Source organism: Chenopodium album, chromosome 2 (assembly GCF_948465745.1).
Source record: "Chenopodium album chromosome 2, dcCheAlbu1.1, whole genome shotgun sequence".
Taxonomy (NCBI): Eukaryota; Viridiplantae; Streptophyta; class Magnoliopsida; order Caryophyllales; family Amaranthaceae; genus Chenopodium; species Chenopodium album.
In genome coordinates, this window is record NC_137835.1 from 83,586,561 (window position 1) to 83,613,507 (window position 26,947).

The window sequence follows — 26,947 nt, forward strand, 5'->3', positions numbered from 1 at the left end:
TACCCATAATTTAAAACGAATAGAAAAGTTAAAAAAAATGATAACATTGAGATTAGAGGGTAAAAATAGAAGGGGTAAAAAAGGGTCAAACTTTTCGCAACTCAAGGAAGTTGGACTCTGACACGTTCACTATTCAATAGAGCATCACCCACGGAAAAAGCCCAATTCCTCAATCTCATCTTCCCAAACTACCCCTCCGTTTATTCTCTCTACTCCATATTACCAAGGGTATTTTAGGGATTTTCTCTCAAAGGTTCACCTCGTAAGACCCTTTAAATGACCCGAAAAGCGGGAGTTAACGATAAAGCCGTGAAATTCTCATAACCCAAAATCACACACTAAAAAACTCAGTGAACTAGAGAGAGAAAGAGTGAGGGACAGTATTCATTTTTCTAGAGAGAGAATGTGAAGAAGAAGAAGAAACTCAGAAATTTCAATGGTGGTTTTCTGATTTCTGGAGATTGAAGGAGGTTTTAGAGAGAGAAAGAGAGAGTGTGGTTTTTTTTAGAGAGAGAAAATGACGACGACAGGGATAACAATCCATGACCAGAACTTAGAGAAGCAAATCGAAAAGCATATGGGAGGTTGTATGGCTGGTTTCTTCAACCTCTTTGATCGTAATCATCTTCTTTCTGGAAAACGCCTTTATCCTAAACGTCTTCCTCCTTCTATCTCTTCCACGGTAATCATTTGATTTGATTTGATTTGATGATTTTCTTCATTAGTTTTGATTTGTAAATTGATTGATGGATTAATTGATTGAGTTTTTTTTGGTGTAATTTGATGAATTAGGCTGGTGATTCTGCATCAGAATCAATCTCAATCGTTGGATCTCCTCCGCCATTATCGACGGAGTCTGAGAAGCCGAAGCAGAAACCTCAACCAGACGTTAAATCACCAGCACCGGAAAGTGTACCGGCGACGCCAAACTCAACGACGGAGTCGGTAAAATCATCGCCATGGAAGTTCAACCGAGAAGCTCCGAGGCTCTCGCTTGACAGTCGAGCAATTACCGACGCCAAAGGCGGACTACGACCACGAGAGATTCGAATCAACACTGTCTCCACTTCCGCTTCCGCCGCCGATGATGCGAGAGAGAATCAGCGTCAGTCTCCGAGCGTTATTGCTCGGCTAATGGGGCTCGAACAACTTCCGAGCTCCTCCGGTGAACCGCCGGAGAAGAAGGTCGAACTTCGTAGATCAGCTTCTGAGTCTAGATCGAGAGATTATCGGTTTTTTGATACTCCGAGCTTTCTCTCTCCTGTAACAACCAAAAACGAAGTTATAGGAGAGAGAAAATCGGATCAAAAACCTGGTATCACTCGAAACCAGAACAACAATGGCGGAAAAATTAACAATATTCAGAAAGTAAAAAATCATAATGTTAATAATTTTAATAATAATAATAACAATAATCAGAGGAGATTAATGGTGGAAAGGAGGAGTTATTATGATACGGCGGATTTTTTTCCGCCGGAACTTCCGGTAAAGCAACAACAGCATCAGCAACATCAAGCGGCGATGTCGATTTACGGCGAAATCGGACGGCGGATGAGAATGAGAGGAATCGATGAGCCATTGAAGGATCTAGAAACTCTTAAGCACATTCTAGAAGCTCTCCAGCTCAAAGGCCTTCTACATTCATCAACTGCTACAACAACTAATTCTCGCAACAACCGGAGATTCTCGTCGGAGGAAGAATCTCCGGTTGTTTTAATGAGACCGGCGAGGTCTCCAGTGAATAATCGCCGGAGGAATGTGAATAATGCGAATAATGCTTCCTCCGGCGAGAGTCCGAGGAGAGAGAGACCGGCGAGAAGTCCAATGAGGTCGCCGGGGCGGAATGAGAACCGAAGCTCTAGCCCTTCGGTTCGACGAAAAGGCGGTCCGTTAAGCGTCGAAACGCAGAGGAGAACCAATGAAACGACAACGACAACATCAAGTAGCAGCAGAGTTTCGCAACATTCGCCTGTTCATTCACCGAAGATGACGCCTACAAGGCGGTCTGATCAGACGGTGAATCGGTCGCCTCGGAATCGGCGATCAACGGTCGAGAATTGTCAGGGAGATAGAATCCTCAGTGGTCCTGCATTTGCTGAGGATGAAGCATCTACGACTATTTCCGAAAGTAGTTTTAGTACTTCTTCACATACAGACAATGAGGTAAATCTTGCTTAATTCTTCTTATTAGTTTCTTAATTAAAATACTAATACAACGTCTCTTACTAATCATGATTAATTGTTTTTAATTTTTTCAGCGATGGAGGGGAGAAGAGTATAGAGATGGACGGAATCTACTTGAGAGGTGTGATAGGCTATTGCACAGCATAGCTGAGATTACTGCAAACTCGAACTCGAACTCGAACTCGAACTCGAGCTCGGCGGAGTTACAGCAGCCGAGTCCGGTATCGGTGCTGGACTCATCATATTACAAAGAGGATGAGTCGTCACCGTCCCCTGTTAAAAAACGAACCATTGATTTCAAAGGTATACACAACACTTTAAAACCGTTGTTACTAACTTCGCATTATGTTTTTGACTTTTGATGATGACGTTTCGTAGCTGTTTTTACATGTTTTATTCACACTATTTGTCCTCTTAACAAACACAACTCATGATTTTTGTTACGTAAGATTGGAGGGTTTTTAATGAATTCTGTAAGGAAATCTTTGTTATATCATTTCAAGTAGTACTACTCACTTGTCACTGTAACGATCACGCTTACGTACACTGAATCTGTGATGAACATGTTATGAAAATCCAATATAAATCGTACTTTTACGGCCCTACAACTGTAATATGCCTCCTTTTATAATTATTGTCAAGAAATTATCATCTTGATACTCCGTATGATTAAATTTTTAGTAATTTGATTGATTCTAATTAACGAATGTAGTGATTGTAACGTAATCGTTAAGAAATAAAAGATTCCAATCAATCAAGAGAAAGGAATGAACATGTTAGAGGTTGGATTATAAATGCACATGCAAGTTTTAGATAAATTCTCCTAATTGATATTAATTGTGGTCTAATAGTTAATGCTTGTAAGTAAGAGTACTGTATTTCTCTAGGGATAAGAGGTGATTATGTTCAGTTAATCAATTGATATTGTGACACGTATCACATGAACAATCAATTAGAAACGACGGCTATGTTATGTTATACGGTTAGTACTCCGTATAGGGTATAAAGTACAAGTATAAATTCCTTGGTCACATACCTTAAACTCACAATAAAAGCTTGGTCAATTGGGTTAACATTGATATTGATGTTATCCTCGTATTAGTCGGTAGTCAATGATTATTAATTAAGGTAAAATGAATGAGAGTTAGTACTAGAGAATGCAGTTTTAATTAAGTTAGAATGAAATGCTGACCTTAAGAAAGAGGGTTGGGGTATTCATTGGTCAAGATGCTAAAAAATACAGACTGGCAATTAAGGGAGCCAATTCAATCTGATAAATAGAGCCAATCAGGGTAAAGAAGAGGTTTGATGTTAGCTCAGATTAGTGGCCAGTGGGGTTGTTTCTGGGTTAAATTAAAGTAGCAGGGGAGCCTTAAACCCACACATGATCACCTGATCCCATCACGTGGGTTGCTCTCTTTCTCTCTCCTCTTTTTTTTTTTCCAATTTTTTTTAGTTTTATTTTTTTAATTTATGAAAACAAAAGCTATATACTCTACTGTACGAGTATTAGATTTAGATATAAATCATACTTTACTTTATAATTACTCATTCATTAATTGTAACTGTATGACTTCTTTGATGGTAGTGTGTTACTGTTATGAGTTTATGATTGTACTTCCAATCCACCCTTTTAGCTTTGTTACAAGTTTTTATTTTTAATTTTATGGGGGTGATTCAGAATGAGGCCGCAATGATAAATAAAAAACGAACACAAACCTTATGGTTGGGAAGTCGATACTTAAGGAATGGCGAATTATTTAGGGTGATAAATGGAAATTTTATCTGAAAAGAATGAATACAAACATACAGTATTAATAGTTGTGTTGTCATGTGTTTTTCAATTAATTGTATCCTTGATTATTTACACAATGACACTAACATCAGTACAGTAGGAATTTAGTGTAGTACTACTACAATAGTAGGGGTACCAAAGACTAAGCCTTTGCATTATCTTCGTTAGCTAGATTTGGTAAACATGTGTAGGATACAGATTAGACCTCCATTGAAATGGTAATAAATGAGATTAATTTATAAAGATGAATGATCTGTGTAAAGTGGTTGAAGATCTTTAATATTTTGACGAAGATTTTCTGCTCAAATTTCTTCCAACTGACAAGATAACTGTCGTATTCAATTCCTCAAGCCTCATGTTTATGAAAAATCCTATTTATGGTCCTTTTTTATACAGTGTCTATTATTTGTGTTTTAATCAAAGTTGTTGTATGAATTTCTTTTGGAGTACTTTGGACTGCATCCCTGACTTAATAATAATTATCTCTTCATTTCTGATTACCAGATCAAGTAGTTATGGAATTGGAAGATGAACTATTGTGGAGCCCATCTTCAATAATCCAATTATCTAAGCTTGATCATGACATTGATTCATCAGACGACTCAGAATTCAGCTATGTTTCAGAGGTACTCAGAGCATCAAATTACCTACCAGACGACAACACTAACTTATTTCTGTTACTAGAGAAGCAAAGTTCGATTAGAGGCAATAAAGACAAGTCCAAGGCTTCTATTCTTCAAAGGAAGCTTATTTTCGATATCATCACGGAAATCCTTGATCGAAACAGACAACTCCCTCCTTGGAAATTGATTTCAATCTCAAATTCAGCCTCCGGGAGATCAGCATTGGAGCAAATTTGGTCGGAATTCCAAAAAATACGCGAGCAAGGTCCATCAGAGGATCTCTTCGAGGTCATATGTGGGGTGCTAAAAAAGGATTTAGCTGAGGACTCAGTAAACGGATGGGCTGATAGTCCGGTGGAGATGTCTGAGGCGGTGCTTGACATCGAACGGATGATATTCAAGGATCTAATCGGCGAAACCATCCGAGATCTCGCTACCTTTGCTGGTAAAAGTATGGAACTACAAGCACCTTGTAGGAAGTTAGTTTTCTAAAAGCGCGGGAAAAGAGACAAAATTAGAAAATTTGCAAAGAGTGGAGATAGAGAGCAGCTTTTGGCGCGCTTTTTCTGTTTAGCGTTTTTATAATTTTTATTATTTTTAATATCCAACATCAAAAGGGCCCCCTCCACTTATTGGTTAGTTTATTATTATTAGGAGTAAATTTTAATTTTAATTTTTTAACTTAATTTCTAAGGTTTCATCAACCATGGTTTTTTGTGGTAATTTTATGGAATTGTGGACTTAGATTTGAGAATGTAGGCTCAGCTGAAACCCAGGCAAATCTAACCGTCACTTTTTTCTTTTCTTTTTTTTTTTTTTTTAAATTTTAGTTTTTCTTTTAGTGAAAAAGATGTAAAGTAATTAGGATATTCATAAGTAAAAATAATTACAAAGGAAGTGTCATGTGAAGAGCATGTGGGTGAGCTGAAAAGGGCAGAAGAAGGGTTGTATGGAAAAAATAAAAAGAGAAAAAACAAGGGTGGGGTCCAAATAGGGTTAATGTTTGGTGATTAATAATTAAAAAAGGGGGAAATCCATGTGTTTTTTGTCTCTAAGTAAGAAAGATTTGTAATGATGAGTAGTAGTTGTATTTGTAATTTGTGTTAGTGTTGGTTGTGATAAAAGATTATGGAAATGACAGAGTGAGGTTGAAGATTATATCCCCTGCTCATTGCGATGCACGATACTTGTTGTGGATTTATTAGAAAGGCATGGCCCCTTTTATTTTTATAGCCCTGTCCTTGCTCGTGCGCTCAACTCCCCCCATTTTCGTTTGTTCTACCTTCTCAACCTCCTTCAATGATCATTATTACTTTAACACGTTCTCTCCAAACCTAGATTACTCTCAAGATCAGGTTACGTCTGTCAGTATACTACCTTGCTTTAAGTTAGATGATATATTTTGACTTTTAATAATCGATATACTACGAGTACCTGAGTACCTCGTCTACCAAACTAAGCTTGGTCTAGTATAGCTAGTAGTAAGGGACTAAGGGTTGCACTTTCCAACATTGAGATTGAGGGTTCAATCTCCACTAGACACTTTAAAAGTAGAGATTGAGTAAATTCATCATCTTAGTTGATCATTCACTTACACCTGTAAATTAAAAGTAGAACTCAATTGCACACATGTTTCATCTAAGGTTTATAATTTTTCTGATAAAAATAGTAAAAACTAAATAAAATAAAGAGTTATGCATGAAGGTTTATATGTGTTGTACTTATTTAAGAATCAAATTACATATGGTGTTTAAAATTACTATCTTATTTGTATATGATAGTAAAGATAATTGTGCATCCCATTAAATACACAAAACAAGTAGTAGCCTACCAAAATAAAGTCAATGATTATTAAATACAAATCTTTAGCCACAATGATAGTTAGACAAATAAATCATGAATTAAGACAAGAATTATTGTATCCTTCAAATGATCATCATGAAACATAGGAGAAATAAAGAACTAATGTACACAAATGATTTAATTTGTTACACCTCAACATCATGTATATTAGTATATAGCTTTCATCCACTATAATTAAATGCAATCATTTTCAAATTCAAACCAAACTAAATACTTGTATATATATATATATATATATATATATATATATATATATATATATATATATATATATATATATATATATATATATATATATATACATCCCCATTCAAAGAACAAATCCAAACACCAAAAACAATCAAAAACAAGTCAAAGATAGTAAAAGAGAAGAGAGGGATGTAACATAGGCAGAGAAATGAACACAATACAATACAATATATACATACTCCACTGAACTTACAATCATAGCCTTTCTCACATGTTAACTGAGCAAAAAGAAAAGCTTACCATACCATATATCAGGGGATGCCATACCCTAAAAGTCAGATCTCATACATTTGTATTATGCCACTCATAGACTAGCCTAGCCTAGCCTAGCAGCCTAGGGGAGTTGCACACCATTCTTCTCTCTGAACAATAATAACCCATTTACTCATCATTGGCTTCACATAAATGTACCATCATTTTTTTTACTACTATTTTTTTATTCAATACTCTTTCTATGTTTCTATTAGATTTGGATCTTTCGAAAATGGTTAAAATTTACTCCATGCATCTGCTTTTAAAATTAATGTTACTACCTCTGTTACATATTATTTGCAACGATTAGACATTTTTCCTCTCTATTTTATGTCAAATCGTTGCAAATAATATGTAACGGAAGTAGTAATAAAGATTTTTGTCAGGGAAATAATGCAGTAACACGGGGCATCGTCTGAGCCTAACACTAGTTTAAGTTGATAAAATGTTTCATTAACAAAAAATAAAAAAATAAAAATTAGTGGAAATGAATAATGGATGTGAAAATAAAGGGGCCATTTTATAATTTTATGGTATGAGAAAAAATTATGAGACATTTAAAATAGCTAAATATGGGGGAAATGAATAGGTGTAATGAATATGCAAAATTGATGCATGTATGATTCTATCTTCCTTGTTACTCTTACACATGTGGGGCAGTAAACCGCATTTTAATGTCGTTACATTCAAACAATACAAGCCCATTTTATTTTTCCTCAATTATGATTTATGAATATGAAGGACCCTTCACTGTCTCTTTTTTACCTACAAAATTATATTCCTTCCATTTTTTAAAAAGCAAAAGTGATTGCCAATTACTCTAGTTGGATGTATGCTAAGATTTTTACTAATAATGTACGAGTCAAGTAGTGTTCTGATTTGACAAGATTGAACGAAGTAACTAAGCTATAAAGTTATTTAGGTAAAAGCCTTGAGATATGTTAGTCTAACAATAGTTATAAGAATAGTCACATTTTATCCTAGTTTGAGCAATAATCATCTTACATTCAGCATATTGGTAGAGATTTCTGATTGGATAGCCGATGTTGGTCGTATAACGTATAATAATACGGAGTAATAAAGTCATATTTTGCAATAATTCTACTCGTATATATATTAGAAGAAAATGATTAGGTATATTAAAACTCTAATAAGATAAAAAGATGATCAAACTAATTAAATTTAGGGTCTGTGTTTGATTAACTGAACTGAACTTATTGAGCTTAACTGAATTGAATTGAACCAATATTTTATGAGAGAAGGAAATTAAGAACTGAACTGAACTGAACTTATTGAAACTTAACTGAACTGAAACTGAAGAGAACAGACCCTTAATTTATACTTTACTGTATACCATTATTACAAGCCTATTATATGAAATTTGAATGGATTACGCGCTTGATCCATGAACCATACAAATACAAAAGGTAGTGCAAATAATCAAACAAATTGCAATAGTGAAGACAATTATATTAGTAAATTTTTTTTTCTCCAAAATACCCTACATGTAGTTATGAATTGAGTCCCTTTGTCTTATTCATCATTCATCTCTTAGATTGGTCCAAGCTCTACTCTTTTTCCATGTCAACAATTGTTGATAATGACCATACACAAAATGATAACATTTGACCGTCCCAAATTGATAAGACCGCCAGAAGAAATACACATATTGGCGGATTTGGAGTTGAAATTCTTTATTGGCAGGATCATACACTCCATTGGAAAGAAGTTAAGGGAAGAACATGCATTTCATGTTTTTTTGCGGATAATAATATAATTTAGAGTCTTAAGGCTTATTTTCAATGGACTTATTATACACTAGTTTGAAATAGAGATGGTGATAGTATTGTTAGTGTGAATGTGTGATAGCACTCCAATTTCATATGTTTCTACAGCGCACATGTTATCGGATTATTATAATATGAAGTATGGAGTAAAATATAAAATATTTTAGGATTATACTTAATTAGCCATTTTTTCACTATAATTCATGTAAAATTTCATGCGTATATTATAACTTTAACATAAAGTACACGTTATGTTGTCAAAATCAGCATTTTAACACTTTAATTTACCATTTATATTTTTAATATTTTATTTAGCGGAAAAAAATGGTTAAATAACTTATAAATATACACATAAAATCAAACCTTAGATTGTATTTTAATTCATGTATGTTTCATCCAAATATCAGTGTATGTCTTATAGATCACAATTTTAATGAAATATACGTAGTACATTATTTTTTTTGCTCCAAATTTGTTGACATGTTTTGACTGCATGTTGACACTATCACTTTAATAATACACTTGTGATTTATAGATATGAAAATACATAGTCATGTAGAATCTTATTAAGTTTGTTTTAATGCGTAATTAATTAGAATTCAATTTTTTTAGTTTATTTTAATGTCTACTTTTTTTTTTTTTTTTGAATAGTTATTTTAATGTCTACTTAATGTATAAATAGTTTACAATTATCTAATTAAAGATAATTTTTGATTGATTTTTTATATTGACAAATGTAATAAAAAAAAATCTCAACTTATTAGGAACGGAAGAAGTATATTAAATGATTGAAACTAAAAATTGGAACACCATTTATTTCTACCAATAAAATAAAAATAAATAAATAAAGAAAAGGAAAGATAGAAAAGATAATGTGAAATAATAAAGGGAATATTCTCATCCAAAAACATGGGCCTTCCATTATACACTTAGCTTAATTAAGTCCATTATAAGTTCTCTGGCCCAATTTTGACAGCTTGCCTATGTCATTATTGACAACTATAGTTATCCAACAATATCCTTTCTTGTCCCTCTTTCGTACAAATTTCATTAATTTCTTTGCCCCCTTTCAAATAGGTAAAAAAATAATAATTATATTGAAAAGCCAAAAAATTCAATACAATTTTTTGGTGTATTAGTAAATTAAAGCTTGGACCAAAAACCAGGTACTGTACAAAATTTTTTTACTTTAAAAGTTTCATTATTTAGTGACCATGTTTGTCTAAAAAATGGACCATTTTTCATTAATTATATTAAATACAGTCCTTTTTAAATTATAGTACAAAGTTGTCAAATTCATACTTAGCTAGGTACTTTATCAAAATTAGGTCCTTTTTATAGATATCTGGTTTGATGCTAACCCAACTTATGGATTTTGGGCTCACATATATTAATTGAATTGAATGCAATAGATAGGCCTTTGATGGTCCCTTTGTTGGTTAGAATAGAGCTAATTAAACATGTATTCTAGTGAAGTTTGCTTTAAACAATCAAACTTAGTACACTGTTAAATTGTATTGATAATGAACATGTTGTTAGTAACTTAGTAGTATTAAAGTTGGCCTAAAGCTATATAGGGGGGAATGTCTATATTCCATGTGAAGCTAATAGAACATGGTCCACCCTAGTGGTGAACTAAGAGTTTACTCAAAGTCAATTCAATGGTTAATTTTTATTTTATTCATTTTTTTTTTCCAATGGTAAACTAGACTTGTAACTCGGTGTTATTTTAGAGGCTTATACTAAATACCTTAATCGGAGTATATATGTACAGAGTATATTTTTCGAATCATCTATTTAATTTGTTCTCAACCTTTACAAACATTGATTAATCTGTAACTTTTTATTATGTAATATAGTAAAGAGAAACTTACCAAAACAAATTTGGAAAAAATAAAGTAATTTGGTTCATTTTCTCTACCTTTTGACTTTATTAATATGGTTGGTTGATACTTGATACAATTTATGACAAATCAAATTATCACTAGTGGTAATTGGGCCCTAAAATTCGATTAAAGGACTTTGTAAAGCAAAAAAAAAAAATTAAATGCACATTGCAAAAATATAGGCCCATTCCGATGGACCAGGCCTTTGTTTTGCAACCCAAGAGCATAGACGAGGAGTTCACTTCAATTCCCTTTGTTTTTGTAGTTTCTCTTCATCCTTAAATACTTGCTTCGTAGATCATGTTTGATAACTTGAAAAAAATATCATTTCCAAATATTATACGTACAAAGATACCAACGTGGCAACATACGTAGACTTTCTTAAACCTTTATGAGTCAAGGCTAACACGGGCCTTGATGAGATAGAATAGAGGTCACCTATGATTTCAAATAACATTATAGATTATTAGATAGAATAGAGGTCACTGCACTTTTCATCAATCACACGAAAAGCTCGGGAGACTAATCGAGTAGTTGGAACTGTAAACGTTGCCTTTAAACTATTAAATTAGCCGATTATGAGTACTACTCCTTTCATTGACTTAAGGCCACCATGAGCCTGTATGTGAGCAACTATTGATCAGATCACATCGAATTTCTTCTACCAAGTCTATTGATGCTACTATATACACCTCTAAACCCCTTTTTTTGGGGTGATTTGTGGGCATCCAAGTGTGCCCCTCAAACCCCCATATTGTCCCTCCACTTACCCTTGAATCCCATAATATTACAACAACTAATTTTTAAAAGGCTTCAAAGATTACATAATGGTGATTTCCACTAGCATTTCATGAAAACTTCCCTTTTGGGCTTTGCTCAATTAAGGGCAGAGAAAACTCCACCTAAATCTATCCTTTGTCTACTTATGGCATTTTGTATCTTAATTGGTGGCAAACATAGTTGGTCCACCTTTGCTAGTTTTTCTACTAACAACCCAAGTTTATACAAGTATATTCTTTTTCATTTAATAACATTGTTATGATTTTATTCATTTCACAAACATTGAAGTTTTCCAGTTGGCCTAATATGAGATTCATAAACTTACAGTAAGTTGACAACTTATATAGCTGTAACAATCCACTAATGTTGGATCATCATGTAAGCCACTAATGAATTATCTCTTCATTTCTCATATTCTTCACTAGGTTAGTAGTCCAAGGGGTGGTTAGTGGGGCCATTGTTTTAATTTTTTTTTTTTTTTCCGCGCATTTATGGAATACATATGAGCACTTGTCTTACGCGTAGAAAAATAAACAGATTTTACTTAACCGCCTACTTTTTAGCTGAGCCATCTAAATTGGAGCGAAAATCCTAATCATCTATGCCCATAGTCACAAAATAAATAAATTTAATAGCCGATTCCATAACTTCATTTGCCTTTTATGCACTTAACTAACACAAGGGCCTACAACAACTTAGTTGTTTCAAGTCCACAATGCAATTGCAGATTGTACGGCTAATACATCATTCACAGTATAATATCAACATTTAAGTCCAATTTTCTAATCATGGTCTTCATAATGCACAACTGACCGAGTGTTCGTGGAGATTTCATATCCTACAGGATCAAATTGAGAGAGCCTTTAGCATACGTGTCGCGGCCATGGACCATGGTGGTACCATTGGATCATATTAGGAGCACCTTTCAGTAGTGTGCCTCTTATTGATTTTACCTGAAAACAAACAATGAAACATAAACATTTTTTTTAGCTAAGATAATGTTCTGATTTCTCTGAAAAATGGTAGATTTTAGTCATTTTACATAGTTTATAGCAAGGTTGTTTTGTAACAGGATCTTCATCTTGTGCTGGTGGTTCCTCACCAAATATCATATCACAACTCATATCTTCAAAATCTGTAAAAACAAACATACTGTCATAAGACTTACTATTACATATTTACATCACATATAGAAATTTACTTATTCCTAGAGTTTTAGAGTGCTCCTGAAGTTATTTTTAGAGTAAAAAAGCCGGTATTATATTGTAGTTGGACTAACTGTTCTACAGATCTACTGGCTGCAATACATGAAAATGCCTTGTCTGTAGATTCTCGACGACAATCAGGAAACAGATTCATAACCATCTAGGATGATATCATGCAGCTAAGAAAATAAAGTACTGTTTTTATAATAAATTAAGGAAAGAACAAATTGTGATTTGAGGGCATGTAAATTATAGTGTTTCCATGTACCCTTAATGGTGTTGTTATGGGACCCTTAGTGTTATTAGTGCAGAATTACTGTTAATTTTTTGACTAGTTGGTAACAGTTAGTCTGTTAGACATACTAGGGACCATGTTGATTGGCATTCCTAGAGAATCCTTGATGAATGTTTGAGTTGGAAACTTGCAGAGGTTTGTGCACATTCCTACACAATTTGAGCTCTCTAAAAACCTGATTCGAAAAACAAATTTTTAATTATATATATTAGAGAAACATATAGTTCTAAGCAATGTGATCGATTTATCTAATCATGCTAGTTTGCACCAAGATCATGTTGTTAATACATAATTACCTGCATTTCTTTACGTGCACCACGTTCTTCTCTGTTGTTCCTTTGTACTCTGATTCCTTCAACTTCATCATAAGTCCATTATTAGACTTGTAACAAGTGCTTAACACATTTTCGCGTTTTTTCTAAATATGTCTTTCTTCCTTGATTGGTAAGCATATTAATAACTACACTATTAATATAGCTTGAAATTTTACCTCAGATGGTCCAACTAACCAAGAAAAAAACAAGCCTGTGAATTTGGCTAGGAGTTCTCTTGTAAACTTACAATGTGGTACCAATGCTCTCAACTGTCAACGAAAAGTTCAGAACACAATTACTAATTAGTCATTGAATTTACATACAAAGTAAAATAGGACTACTCGATTTAAGAAAAAATGAGAATGTTGTTTTATTTTACTTCTTTGGTTAAGAACATTAGTTAATTGTCTAAGAAACTCGTTAACTAGTAGGACTACGGCCTTATCCTCTTCAACTTATTAAAACAAACAATATGTAAGATTCGATATACTAAAGATATAACAGGTTAAGAGTACTTGCCAAAGGAAATATTTCCTTAGGAATGGATCTAGCAAGACCTTCCAAGCTGAGTTGTCGTTGTTGCACTGGATCATACTTCACAGTCACTTCTTTGCAAGTTTCCAACAAACCATCATAACCTTTCTCTTCTATCTGAATGCCTGCATAAATACATATAAATTAGTTTTGCTAACTAGTATACAGGACTTGTAAAATAGAGATCGAATTATATGTTTGTTAGCTACTCCTTATATCACAAACCTGCAACAGCTTGTAGGTTTTGAGAGAGATGATTAATGGCCATAAGATCAAGCCATGTATCGTGGTAGCAAGTTATCTTAGGAACGTTTGTTACCTCGAGTACTTTGTGAGCTGATGGTTTTAGTGACATAAAAGGAGTAAAGGATATGATCTTGTTATGGTGCAAGTATTTCCTGTGAGGGCTAGGGAAGGTTAGATGAGAAATTTTGTTGTTTATCGCGCTGGTATCCATGGATGTTTGTTTGATGATTGTAGTGAAAAGTTGAGAAGAACTTCCCTTAAAATTCATGCACCTATTAGAGTGATATATATAGGTAATAGAAAACAACCAATGCTTCTTGTGTGCTGTTTTCCTGTATTTTGCTCACACGTCTATATTTCAAGTAATGGTTATAGGATAGCAAACCATCTAACTAAGGGCAAAATGTCCTTATTACCCATGAGCGAAATTTATAGTTAAATTTCTATCACGAAAAGAAAACACAAGGACACTCTAGGCATTTCGTTCTTTAGTTGCCTTACTGTTAGACAATTAGGCAATGCTCCAATTATCATTGCAAAGTACTCCGTGTATTGCATTTGTAATCACCGTGCTTTGCAATAGTGACAATTTTTGTATGTTTGTAGAGCTCCAAACCTATTAAATTCATCGTTAAACATACAAAATTCAATTAGCATCAGTTTAATGTTTTCTACAAAGGTATACACAGAAATTTAACCCAGCTCCTCCAAATTCTAGTCTTATAAACTAATAAAAAATTTAATTCAGCTAGATAAAAAGTTTAGTCCACACTTTCTAGTTGAACATTTTGTGAATCGATTAGTATACTACCATGAGATGAAGCTATTGTTGATGCCATCAAAAGAATTGGATGTGCACATGTACAAAACGAAACAACTCATGCTAAATTTGCAGTAAAAATTTCACTGATTTAATCAAGCAAGAAACTTAATTGAATCATCAAACAAACACATGTTACAAGACAAATCCAGTTAGAACTGCACAGAGAGACCAGAATGAACTAAATTGACAAGCACCTAAATAGCTAATAAAATATCACACTTAGAAATCCTACAACAGGTTTGGCAGAAAGATATTACAGCTGAAATTGCTAGAATGGAACAATCCCACATATACTTGATTCTACATCCTATATTATCAGATAAAGAATCCTTAATCCTTGGCTGATTTGTTAATCAAGGACTTGTGAATGTGAGGGATAACACCACCACCAGCAATGGTTCCCTTGATGAGGGTATCGAGCTCCTCATCCCCTCGAATAGCAAGCTGCAGATGCCTAGGAGTGATCCTCTTCACTTTTAGATCTTTACTTGCATTTCCTGCTAGCTCGAGCACTTCTGCAGTCAGGTACTCAAGTATCGCAGCAGAGTAGACAGCTGCTGTTGCACCTACACGGCCATTGGCTGAGGCTCTTGACTTAAGGTGACGGTGAATACGACCAACTGGAAACTGAAGAATTCCGCACAAACAAACCACGCAAAATTAATAACTTATATGAAAATTCAACATCAGATGAAATCAAGATGAACATATCACACGTCAACAATGAGATGATAAGCAGAATGGTTGTTTAGAAAATTTAACAGAAACTTTACAAGTTCAAGGTCTTAATAACAATAATCAATAACTCAAGCATTCATGACAATCCTAATACGAAGTACAAATAGTGCCACCAATAGGACATCAGAACAGGCAAAAGGCAGTAGCTAGACTTGCAGAATAATCATTGATAATCAGAATATTTCTAATAGACAGGCAAGTAGTCCATATTAATATGATTCAAGACTTAGAATGTTATGCAGGGGAAATCCATTGGAGAGAATTGAACTTTGCTACTTAACTAAGACCAAGTACACAAAAGGGTTGATTCTTCAATCTGTCTATTAGACTATTAAGAATACTGACATAATGCAATGGAAGAATCACACTTGATTTCTTTCTAACAGCAAATAAATTCCTTTGATTCAAGACCCCAACAAAAACAAATGTGAATTTTTCCCAAAAACATTAGAGCTCCATGATTTCCTAATGGAATGAACTACTACAACTGTAGAGATATATTATTCAAACATTGCCTCGAGTAAAGCAACTACTCCTTCACAGCTTCACCCACTGATAGCTCAAAACCACTACTGTTCTCTTTACTTATTTAAGAAAGTTGACTATGAACAGATGACCAACTAAACAAGCTAGTTGGAAGTTCTTGCTGAAACAAGTGTTGATTGACTTTTAACCAAAACTTGTGCCAACAAAAACTGAGTAGACCTAAAAAGAAATACTCCGTACAGACTAGAAAAGTCAAATTCAAATCAATGCCATTAATAAACAGGTAAGAGTTTGCACATAGCCAATGAGTGAATACAATTGGCATATGTATATAACATGCCATTTTCAAGATACACAATTAGTTATGAACTAACAGGTTTTATAACACTTGAACACCTTGTAGATACCTCAAGTCAATAAACCCTCACAGAAAAAATTGGCATTAATAAACTCTCACATGGTATCAAGAGCAGTGAATTAAACATCTTTTATAGTTTATACTACTTTGGGTATAAAGAAGTGAGCTAAACAATGAACAAAAACTCTCATAGTTAAGTCCACCCATCTCGCATAATACTTTTTCTCCTTGTACAAAATCTCTAATTATATAGCTTCCTTAATGCACTAGTAAGGAGTTACTATGAAGAATAAAGGTGATTCTTCAATTGTTTTGAGATACTACTTAAACAATTCATTGAAGCCACATATGGAACTTATCAAAAAGTGATGGTATTCAACAAATTTCAACTTATCATTGAAGCCACATTAAGTTTCATTATTGTACACTGCCAAAGAAAATTACCCTCAAATTTCAATTTTTAGAACATATAGTTTCAAATCATAAAGATACAAGTATGTTATTCAACAATTTAACTTGAGTAAAGCAAGAGTAACTTCTTCATCCTAAGCTCAGGACCACACATGCTTCCTAAAGCGTTGAGTATTTGAATGCATCTTATAATACATTAGGTGCTGTTGATTTCACGTCTTTTAGATATATGCCTTTGAGATGATGGAAAAGAGAAAATGCTAACAAATCATGAGAGCTTATGCTAAGATACATCTTGGTTACAACTTCACTGGATTTTTAGCTCTACTTATGCACACAAATAATAAGATCATCTACTTAGTTTTCAATACAAACGAAACAAGTCAAAATCAAATTAATGGCACTTATACCATGTTAGAGCATGTGCATAGCCAATAAGTGAAGATAACTACTATTAGTATATGAAATACCATATAATGGCCCAAGATACATCATATTATTATGGACAATAAGTTTCACAACAATTGTATATCTTGAAGAAATTTCAATACAAAAAATCTCACAAATTAAAATTTATCTAACACAAATCATAACATAGCACCAGAGCCATTAAATTGAAATTCTAGTCTTTTATGTATCACACCTTAGCTTAAAGAGTAAGTTTAACAATGAAGTTAATTATTATTGTCAATTGTTTATGATTTCAGATCATAATGACCTTTGATAACATAAGACAACACAGGACAAGGTAATATGTACAAGAAAAATTAAATATTGTCTATCACTCTTCACGAACTATTTCAAAAAGATCTCAAACAAAATCAAAAGAATCAATCAGCTTGTATTGGGAGGTATAACAAACTACTAGCAAATCACCATCAATGGCTTTTAAGTTTTAACCAACTACAAAAAATGAGACATTACAACAATGCTAATAAAAACAAAAGGTATACTCTATTACAAGATCACCCATTTATGAGAACTTGATACATTTTACTAGACTAATTGCTCGCTACAACAAATCAGATAGCATGACACAACAAATGATAATAAAAAAAACAAATGATTATAATTTATAAGTACTTAACTAATCAAATACTCTCAACCACTAAACACATCCATGATTAAGCACAAGAATATATGTTCAACTATCATGCTTTTATCCAATGATAATTTCTTACACTTATATTTTAACTAAAAATAAAACTTTGTATCACAAAACAAGATATAATACATAAAAAATATCCAAAATTAAAGACAAAGAAAGAACAGGAAAGGCTACCTGAAGACCAGCTCTAGAAGAGCGAGAAACAGGTCTCTTCTTCTCTTTTTCTTTGTTACCCGCTGTTGTTTTACCAGCCAATAGCCCTTTTCCTCCTTTTCCTGCCATCTTTCGTCCTCAAATTTCAAGATCTTCAAACCCCAAAAACACTGAGAAACACACACAAAAAGGGCAGAAATTATTAAGATTCACTTTTTATCATCAAATGAAAAAGAATTCGAACAAATTTGAGTTTGAAAACTTAAATTAAAGATAAGACCCTCACAAATTATACAAGATTAACAACCCAGAAACTTAAAATAACCCCCAAGATTGGAGATCTGAGTCTAACCCAGGAAAGAAAAACCCCAAATTTGATGGTTTTAAAGAACCAAAATCCAGAAAGAATAATACCCCGTATATCTGAACAAGCAAGTAAAAAAACCCAGATTTCAAAGATTAAAGAGAGAAAACATGGTGAAATGCCGAAAAAAGCAGAAAAGCATACCTTTGAGAGAATCAACAAAGGAAGAAACTTTGGTAAGAAAGCGTAGAGAAGGAATTAAATAGAGGAGAGAGAGAAAATGGGTTTTGAAATTAATGGCGGTGAACCTACGTTTTGATTTTAACAAGGCGTTGAATAGCGCCAATTCTGAAATTTTCATGGAATTTCTGGGTTTCAAAGTTTCGAAATTTTGCCGCGTTTTTTTTTATTGAAAATGATAATGATTCCAAGATTTTTGGACTTGTTTTACCAAATAAAGTATCCAAATTTATTTCCTCAAAAAAAAAAAAAAGTATCCAAAATTATTAATGTGGGCTTTTAACGTATTGACTTGAAAGACTATGGCTTTGGCAAACTGTATGCAAGCCCAAGTCAAACTCAATGGAGAAAAGTGATGAAAGCCTCACTCCCAAATCCCAATTTCCCAAAGAACGATCCCGAAACATATAACGTCATAGAGTTACAGCTAGACCTATCAAAAGTTGACCCGACCCAAAATACCGACTCAAACCCGATTATAAACTGACCCATTTGAACCTGAAAAAAATGGTGACACAAACCCCACCTGAAACCAACCCCAGACCCGAGTATGAGAAACCCGAAGCCGAACATGAACTGACCTGGAGATGATCCGACTCAAATGTAACCCGTAAATTATTGACTTGAACCGAATCCGACTTTAACCGAAATTGACCCAAACCTGATTTAACCCGTCAAAACTCGAATTTAACCCGACTTGTTACTAACCTGACCTGAATTTAACCCGACCCGAACTTAACCTAACCTGTTACAAACCCGACTTGCTATTGACCTGACCCAAATTCAACCCGACTTGTTATTGACCCGACCCGAATTTTATTAGACCTATTACTAACCCGACCCAAAAATTCAACCTGATCTGTTACTAACCAGACTCGAAATCAACACAACTTGTTATTGACCCGACCTAAATTCAACCCAAATTGTTCCTAACCCGATTTCAAATCACCTTAAATGCAATTTAGACCACCTTATTATTGTTGATCAAAGAATTTTGTCTAGGGAGACCAAGTCGGTCCAGGCCAGCAAAAGAAAGAAGCATCATCCTCAAATTTAAGAGTTAAATATAGTATATGTATTTGTTGTATGATCAAATGAGATAATTATCTTCCAAAATTATAGACTATAGTTCCCTAGTATATTGCAATATATATTATATTCAAAGGAAATAATTAGCTTGATAAAAATGATAATTATCTATTTATATTTAGTTGAACCGAATATGACCTTACTTGGAAATGACCCGACCTGATTGTAACATGTAAATTATTGACTTAAACATAACCCGAATTGATCCGAGAATGACCCGACTTGATAATGACCCAACCTAATTATAACCCGCAAATTATTGATTTGAACCGAACCCGACTTGAAAATGACCCGACCTGATTATAACCCGCAAATTATTAACTTGAACCGAACCCAATTCAAACCCGAACTAATTAAAAGCATGGATATTAGCCTTCAATTTTGGAATTAAAAATTTCCAAAATATTTACCATGGTCTCTAATACACCCCGGGAGTCCTATTGGGTCGGTGGAACCATCCAATTTGTCTTTAAACGACCAATTTACCGATCTACAACTTGCACCGATTTCATTAACCCAAGCCTACCACGAACATTTGTGACAACATATAATGATCATATATGGTTCCAAACGTCATTATATGACCTCGAGATGTATTCCCTAAAATCTCAAGGCTTTTCGACACCGTGATCCGAAACCTCCAAAATTTCTCAAAAAGCGTGGATATAAGCCTTCAATTTTTGAATTTTTTGACTTTTTTTTCGCGCGCAAATAAAAATTGCCGAAATTTTTACCATGGTTCCTAATACCATCCGGAAGTCCAATTGGGTTGGTTGAACTATCCAAATTGCTTTTAAACGACTAATTTACTGGTTTACAACTTGCACCAATTTCATTAAATCAAACCTACCACGAACATTTATGACAACATATAATGATCATAAATGATTCCAAACGGCATTATATGACCCCGAAATGTATCCCCTAAAATTTAAAGGCTTTTTGACAACGGGCCTCGAAATCTACAAAATTTCTCAAAAACGTGGATCTTAGCTTTCAATTTTGGAATTTTTTTTGACTTTTTTCGCCCGAAAACCAAAATTCCTGAAATGTTTACCATGGTCCCTAATACCTTCAAGGAGTCTAATTAGGTGGGTGGAACCATCCAATTTGCCTTTAAACGGCCAATTTCCCGGTTTACAACTTGCACCGATTTCATTAACTCAAGCCTACCACGAACATTTATGACAACATATAATGATCATATATGGTTCCAAATGGAAAACGTCATTATATAACCTCGAGATGTACTCCCTAAAATATCAAGGCTTTTCTACACCGTGACCTGAAACCTCCAAAAAATTTCAAAAAGCGTGGATATAAGCTTTCAATTTTGAACTTTTTTTCACCCGTAAATAATAATTGCCGAAATTTTTACCATGGTTCCTAATATCCTCCAGGAGTCCAATTGGGTGGGTTGAACTATCCAATTTACCTTTAAACGGTCAATTTACCGGTTTACAACTTGCATCGATTTCATTAACTCAAGCCAATCACGAACATTTATGACAACAAATAATGATCATATATTGTTCCAAACGACATTATATGACCTCGAGATATATCCCCTAGAATTTCAAGACTTTTAGACACCGGGCTCCGAAACGTCCAAAATTTCTCAAAAAGTGTGGATATTAGCCTTCAATTTTTGAATTTTTTGACTTCTTTTCGCCTGAAAATAAAAATTGTCGAATTGTTTACCATGGTCCCTTATACTCTCCAGGAGTCCAATTGAGTGAATTAAACCATTTAATTTGCCTTTAAACGGCCAATTTACCGGTATACAACTTGCACCGATTTCATTAACTCAAGCCTACCACAAGCATTTATGACAACATATAATGATTTCAAATGATATTATATGACCCCGAGATGTATCCCTTAATTTTTCGAGACTTTTCAACACCGGGCCTCGAAATCTCCAAAATTTCTCAAAAACCGTGGATATTAGCCTTTAATTTTGAAATTTCTCGACTTTTATTAGCCCGGAAATAAAAATTGGCGAAATGTTTACCATGGTCACTAATACCCTCCGGGAGTCCAATTGGGTGGGTGAAACCATCCAATTTGCTTTTAAACGACCAATTTATCGATTTACAACTTGCAACAATTTCATTAACTCAAGCCTACCACGAACATTTATGACAACATATAATGATCATATATGGTTCAAAACATCATTATATGATCCCGACATGTAATCCCTAAAATCCCAAGGCTTTTCGACTCCGTGACCCGAAACCTCCAAAATTTCTCAAAAAGCATGGATATAAGTCTTCAATTTTTGAATTTTTTTGACTTTTTTTCGCCTGCAAATAAAAATTGCCAATATTTTTATCATGGTTCCTAATATCCTCCGGGAGTCTAATTGGGTGGGTTGAACTATCCAATTTGCCTTTAAACGACCAATTTACCGGTTTATAATTTGCACCGATTTCATTAAATCAAGCCTACCATGATCATTTATGACAACATATAAAGATAATTAATGGTTCAAACGGCATTATATGACCCCGAGATACTAAAATTTAAAGGCTTTTCGACACTGGGCCTTGAAACCTACAAAAATTCTCAAAAATGTGGATCTTAACCTTCAATTTTGGAATTTTTTTGACTTTTTTCGCCCGAAAACAAAAATTCCTGAAATGTTTACCATGGTCCCTAATACCCTCAAAGAGTTCAATTGGGTTGGTGGAACCATCCAATTTTCCTTTAAACGGTCAATTACCGGTTTACAACTTGCACCGATTTCATTAACGCAAGCCTACCACGAACATTTATGACAACATATAATGATCATATATGGTTCCAAACGGCAAACGTCATTATATGACCCTGAGATGTATTCCCTAAAATCTCAAGGCTTTTCCACACCGTGACCCGAAACCTCCAAATTTTCTCAAAAAACGTGGATATAAGCCTTTAATTTTTGAATATTTTGACTTTTTTCGCCCGCAAATAAAATTGTCGAAAGTTTTACCATGGTCACTAATACCCTCCGGGAGTTCAATTGGGTGGGTGGAACCATCCAATTTGCCTTTAAACGACCAATTTACCGGTTTACAACTTGCATCGATTTTATTAAATCAAGCCTATCACGAACATTTATGACAAGATATAATGATCATATATGGTTCCAAACATCATCATATGACCCCGAGATGTATTCACTAAAATCTCAAGGTATTTCAACACCGGGCCCCGAACATAACCCAACTTGAATCCGAGAATGACCCGACTTGAAAATGACCCAACCTGATTATAACCCGCAAATTATTGACTTGAACCGAACCCGACTTGGACCCGAGAATGACCTGACCTGATTATAATTCGCAAGTTATTGACTTGAATCGAACCCGACTCAAACCCGAGAATGACCCGACTTGAAAATGACCCGATCTGATTATAATCCGCAAATTATTGACTTGAACCGAACCCGACTCAAACCCGAGAATGACCCGACAATTATTAACTTGAACCCGAGAATTACCCTAACCCGTTAACCTTAATTAAACCAGACCTATTGTTCACCCGACCCAAACCCGATAAGAAGTATGACTCGACGTGACTGGACTCAAGCATGACCCAACCCAAAACCCGACCCGCATATGTTATGGAATTAATCTAAATTGACCCGACCTAAGTTGACCCGACCCACTCTTACCCGACCCAAACCCGACCCGTTTACCCAAATTGACAGCTTTAGTTACAGCCTTACACTAGGTCAAGCTTACCTGGTACCTATTAGTGATTTACTAATCAAAGTCCGTACATTTGTGCAATCATCACATGTCCTTGTGGCACTCTAAACACCAAAAAAAAAAAATGATCATATATCGAACAACTACAACTAACAGCTTCATCATGCCTTTTGCTGGTGGGTGGGTTATGCTTCAAGATTGTTTAATCAGCCTCTCACAAATTGGCTAGCTTAGAACCAAATGTTGTAGCCTAGCCGGCTAAGAACTTACCCGTAGCCACCTCCATTGACATTTGACACTGCAACAGTAAGCCATCTTTCATACTTCGTAGTTTTATACTCCACTTCCCCTCCTTTATTTCAATACTGTATGTCATTCAAATTGTACATGATTAGGATGAAATCGATAAACCAATACTGCAGAAGTGCTTCAGTTTCACAAGTAGACTGCATGTAGTTAGTACCTCTCGTATACCATCTCCTAGAGCAACACTAGATTCAATATACGAATCCTGCAGCCTTCAGCCTTTAGCCTCAAGCTCACAACAATCACAAGGTACCAAAATATCAATTTACCATAGAACAACAGTAGTTTAAATAGAAACTGTAATAAACAAGGTACGGAGAAAACACTTTTTGATGAATGATACAGATTACAGAGTATACAAATACAGAAACATAATTACTAGTATATCATACAAGACCTGCACTATCTGTATTACTAACAAAAATGAAAAAAAATGCCAGTATTGCAATATCTAAATTCAACTGCACAATTCTCCCAACACGTACAATACTTATTCAAAATTATTCCAGCGCAATACATTGCAGCCATTTAGCTGCTATACGAAATACATACAAGTATAATAAAAAAATTAAACTATAGAAATTGAATATAAGAAAGAATGCAAATGATCTCATATGAAGTGACATACATTTTTATGGTTGAAAGTTGTTCAAAACATTCAGCCAGGTGTAGCAAGCTACTCAAAATTCACGGATTTCTAACTTAGCTGCAGCTGGAAGTTTACTGGAAATCTGATCAGTGCATTTTCGGATGGCATCAAGCTCATCTGGCTTTGGCAAGTCGCACTCCCATTTGTTGAGGTACAACCTTTTACCGGCGGGAACAACAATCATTTTTTCCAAAGCAACTGCTGATTCAATCAGCAAAAGAGCTAGTTCAATATGCCCTTTTTTACCCAAGAAGCCACTGAGCTCAATCTCCCGAAGATGTTCATGGCGAAAATCTATTCTTAAACCCTTTTCTAATTCAGGAGTATAGAAGTCAGGGCCCTTTAAATGCAACCCAAACTTATACAGAGAAGGGGCTGCTCTAAGCAATTTAGTGAACCCGGTAAAAGCACCAGTTAGACGAACAACTGACATAATCAATACCTTAAGACTGGCCAGTACAGGCAAAATCTCATAATTCATATCAAACTTCTCGAAGAAAAGATCAAGATCCAAGATTAAAGTATGGAGCAATAGATTTTTACTCATTAGTTGGCTAAAAATCTCATCTATCCATCCCAGACGCAGCACCCTAAGCTTAGAGATATTTTCAAAGGAGAATTTTAATTTTGGTCCAATATATGTGAAAGATGCAAGATTTCCTGCATTAACTTCCAGTTTGACTAAATCATGACAAAGGTATATGTGCAAAAATTTCAACCGGATCAATGACTCCGGGATTCTTATACTTCTCAGATTCACAGCTGAGCAAACAAACAAGTCCTCAAGAAGCAAACAATTTGACACCAGATCCTCAAAAGCTTGGTCTGTAACAATTACATAGGTCAAAGATACCAACTTAAGATTCTTGAAACCGCTAAAAGCAGGAACAACTTCACATCCGCCCAAACGAAGCTGGCTTAGACAACAAAGATTGGTTTGAGGACTAGCCACTTGGGGAGGAAAGAGCCACGAACCGATGGCACTTCCCTTTCGGAAATGTAGGTTAAGGCTTTGCAAATTGCACTTAAGGGCAAACAAGACCCAACGATCAATGTAACATACCACTTCCTCAGATAATTCATAGTGCCCTGAAAAGGTAGAAACGCAAATTGAAGGTGACACCAACTGGCTAACAACCCCATCCACCAATCTAACAAACTGACGCGTTCTCAAACGCTGCTCTACATAACTGAGCTCCCGGCCAAACATGTTATAGGCATCAAATGTCAAACTAGGAGATTTCATCCACAAATTCCTCCACCTCTTTGAAAGAACACCAGTACTCACAGCTTGTTTCAATGGCAAGAAGGATAATATATGTAGGAGAAGTTCATCAGGCAGCAAACTTATCCTACCTATCAAAATGCTATCAGACTTCATGTCTAACAAGTCACCCAATCTAAATTGTTTCCTTTCATCCATTCCTTTTGCACCTATAATTACATTAACACATTAATACATCTTCTTATCTTATAATCAAAATTACTTGTATACATAATACCCACTAATTCTTTATGCATTATTAACCTATAATATAACAATTGGGAAATTTTGCCAAACATAACAGAAATGTTCACAACCACAGCATAATTGAATTCCAATAATATCACCCTTTTCATCTATGCAATTAAAAGCCATAAAAATCAAATACCCAGTTCATATTAATGAAAATTAATGGTAAGAATCGAACAAGCGAGGTTAATTACAAGAAAATTACACATTTTTGAAGCTAGTATCTATTCATTAGGGTAACTAATTAGGGGGGAATTACTTATCCCTAAAAATTTCAATCAAACACGATCAATATCGTACAATTTGTATTAGAAATTCATTCAAAACAACAGATGTAGTCTTTCATGAAGATTAAAAATCATAACTTAAATTAAATCAGGGTAACAAAAATCGAAAATAAAAGAGCAAATTTACCTGAAGAGAGAGGAATTTGAGTGCGAAGTAATGCATATGCAATCAACAGCGAATAAAGAGGGAAATAATCGTTGAACCTAACACTCGGATTAACTGATTAACAAATTTAAATGGGAATAATGGGATCGGATCGCTTAAGTAGTGTTCATACTGAATTTTACTGATAAAAGTGACTATGTACAAAGCCCAATATGGGGAATACGCCTCCATACATCAATACATGACCATACCTAGGGAGTGGACTTTTTATCTACATGATTATAATTGTCACGTTGATAGCGTAAATTGATATACTTGTAGAATATAAAGGCGGAGAATGGTAAATTGGTGATTATCAACATTGTAGTTTTAGTAGAAGAAATTTTAAGAGGTCGTTTGGTTTGCACAGGGTAATCGAAGTGGAATGAACTAAGGGGAAAACAAGAAATGGAATGAAAATACCTATAATTTTCTATGCGGTTTGTTTTAAAAATAAAGAGAATGAGGCCCACCAGTCCCACCCCACCACCACACAACCACCTGAAAGTAGTCTGAAACCTTCACTTTTCACCTTTTCTAGCCGCCACCTAACCACTTGTCGCACCTCCCTCACCATTCGCCGACCCTCCCTGCTTCTCGTATAGTCCCTCATTCGAAAAACC

The 26,947-nt window shown here is 34.5% G+C and overlaps 4 protein-coding genes across 4 annotated transcripts; 1 reads left to right on the forward strand and 3 right to left on the reverse strand.

Moving 5' to 3' along the window:
* Window positions 1-319: 319 nt before the first annotated feature.
* Window positions 320-5,406, forward strand: LOC145604146 (uncharacterized). Its single transcript, XM_081660098.1, has 4 exons — window positions 320-682; window positions 793-2,163; window positions 2,259-2,487; window positions 4,484-5,406. The coding sequence occupies exons 1-4, from the start codon at window positions 518-520 to the stop codon at window positions 5,092-5,094; spliced, it is 2,376 nt and encodes a 791-aa protein (XP_081516224.1). The 5' UTR covers window positions 320-517; the 3' UTR covers window positions 5,095-5,406.
* Window positions 5,407-13,211: 7,805 nt separating this feature from the next.
* Window positions 13,212-14,342, reverse strand: LOC145590940 (beta-carotene isomerase D27, chloroplastic-like). The gene is made up of 4 exons (XM_081647327.1): window positions 13,993-14,342; window positions 13,753-13,892; window positions 13,410-13,502; window positions 13,212-13,277 (listed from the first exon to the last, which is right to left on the reverse strand). The coding sequence occupies exons 1-4, from the start codon at window positions 14,279-14,281 to the stop codon at window positions 13,212-13,214; spliced, it is 588 nt and encodes a 195-aa protein (XP_081503453.1). The 5' UTR covers window positions 14,282-14,342.
* A 578-nt stretch (window positions 14,343-14,920) lies between these two features.
* Window positions 14,921-18,736, reverse strand: LOC145590950 (putative histone H2A variant 3). The gene is made up of 3 exons (XM_081647336.1): window positions 18,599-18,736; window positions 18,112-18,260; window positions 14,921-15,463 (listed from the first exon to the last, which is right to left on the reverse strand). Exons 2-3 carry the CDS (start codon window positions 18,217-18,219, stop codon window positions 15,167-15,169), a joined length of 405 nt encoding a protein of 134 aa, XP_081503462.1. The 5' UTR covers window positions 18,220-18,260; window positions 18,599-18,736; the 3' UTR covers window positions 14,921-15,166.
* A 5,292-nt stretch (window positions 18,737-24,028) lies between these two features.
* On the reverse strand, window positions 24,029-26,461 carry LOC145590962 (putative F-box/LRR-repeat protein At3g18150). The gene is made up of 2 exons (XM_081647346.1): window positions 26,307-26,461; window positions 24,029-25,813 (listed from the first exon to the last, which is right to left on the reverse strand). The coding sequence occupies exon 2, from the start codon at window positions 25,800-25,802 to the stop codon at window positions 24,411-24,413; it is 1,392 nt and encodes a 463-aa protein (XP_081503472.1). The 5' UTR covers window positions 25,803-25,813; window positions 26,307-26,461; the 3' UTR covers window positions 24,029-24,410.
* Window positions 26,462-26,947: the final 486 nt, after the last annotated feature.

Excerpts from the sequence above, each read along its gene's own strand:
- LOC145604146 (XM_081660098.1), top strand. The coding sequence starts at position 518 with ATGACGACGACAGGGATAACAATCCATGACCAGAACTTAGAGAAGCAA. Across the intron at positions 683-792 it reads CTCCTTCTATCTCTTCCACG|GCTGGTGATTCTGCATCAGA; the intron begins GTAATCATTTGA and ends TTGATGAATTAG. Across the intron at positions 2,164-2,258 it reads CTTCACATACAGACAATGAG|CGATGGAGGGGAGAAGAGTA; the intron begins GTAAATCTTGCT and ends TAATTTTTTCAG.
- LOC145590940 (XM_081647327.1), bottom strand. The coding sequence starts at position 14,281 with ATGAATTTTAAGGGAAGTTCTTCTCAACTTTTCACTACAATCATCAAA. Across the intron at positions 13,503-13,752 it reads CTAAGGAAATATTTCCTTTG|TTGAGAGCATTGGTACCACA; the intron begins GCAAGTACTCTT and ends TTTCGTTGACAG. Across the intron at positions 13,278-13,409 it reads GGTTAGTTGGACCATCTGAG|TTGAAGGAATCAGAGTACAA; the intron begins GTAAAATTTCAA and ends CTTATGATGAAG.
- LOC145590950 (XM_081647336.1), bottom strand. The coding sequence starts at position 18,219 with ATGGCAGGAAAAGGAGGAAAAGGGCTATTGGCTGGTAAAACAACAGCG. Across the intron at positions 15,464-18,111 it reads CTTCTAGAGCTGGTCTTCAG|TTTCCAGTTGGTCGTATTCA; the intron begins GTAGCCTTTCCT and ends GGAATTCTTCAG.
- LOC145590962 (XM_081647346.1), bottom strand. The coding sequence starts at position 25,802 with ATGGATGAAAGGAAACAATTTAGATTGGGTGACTTGTTAGACATGAAG.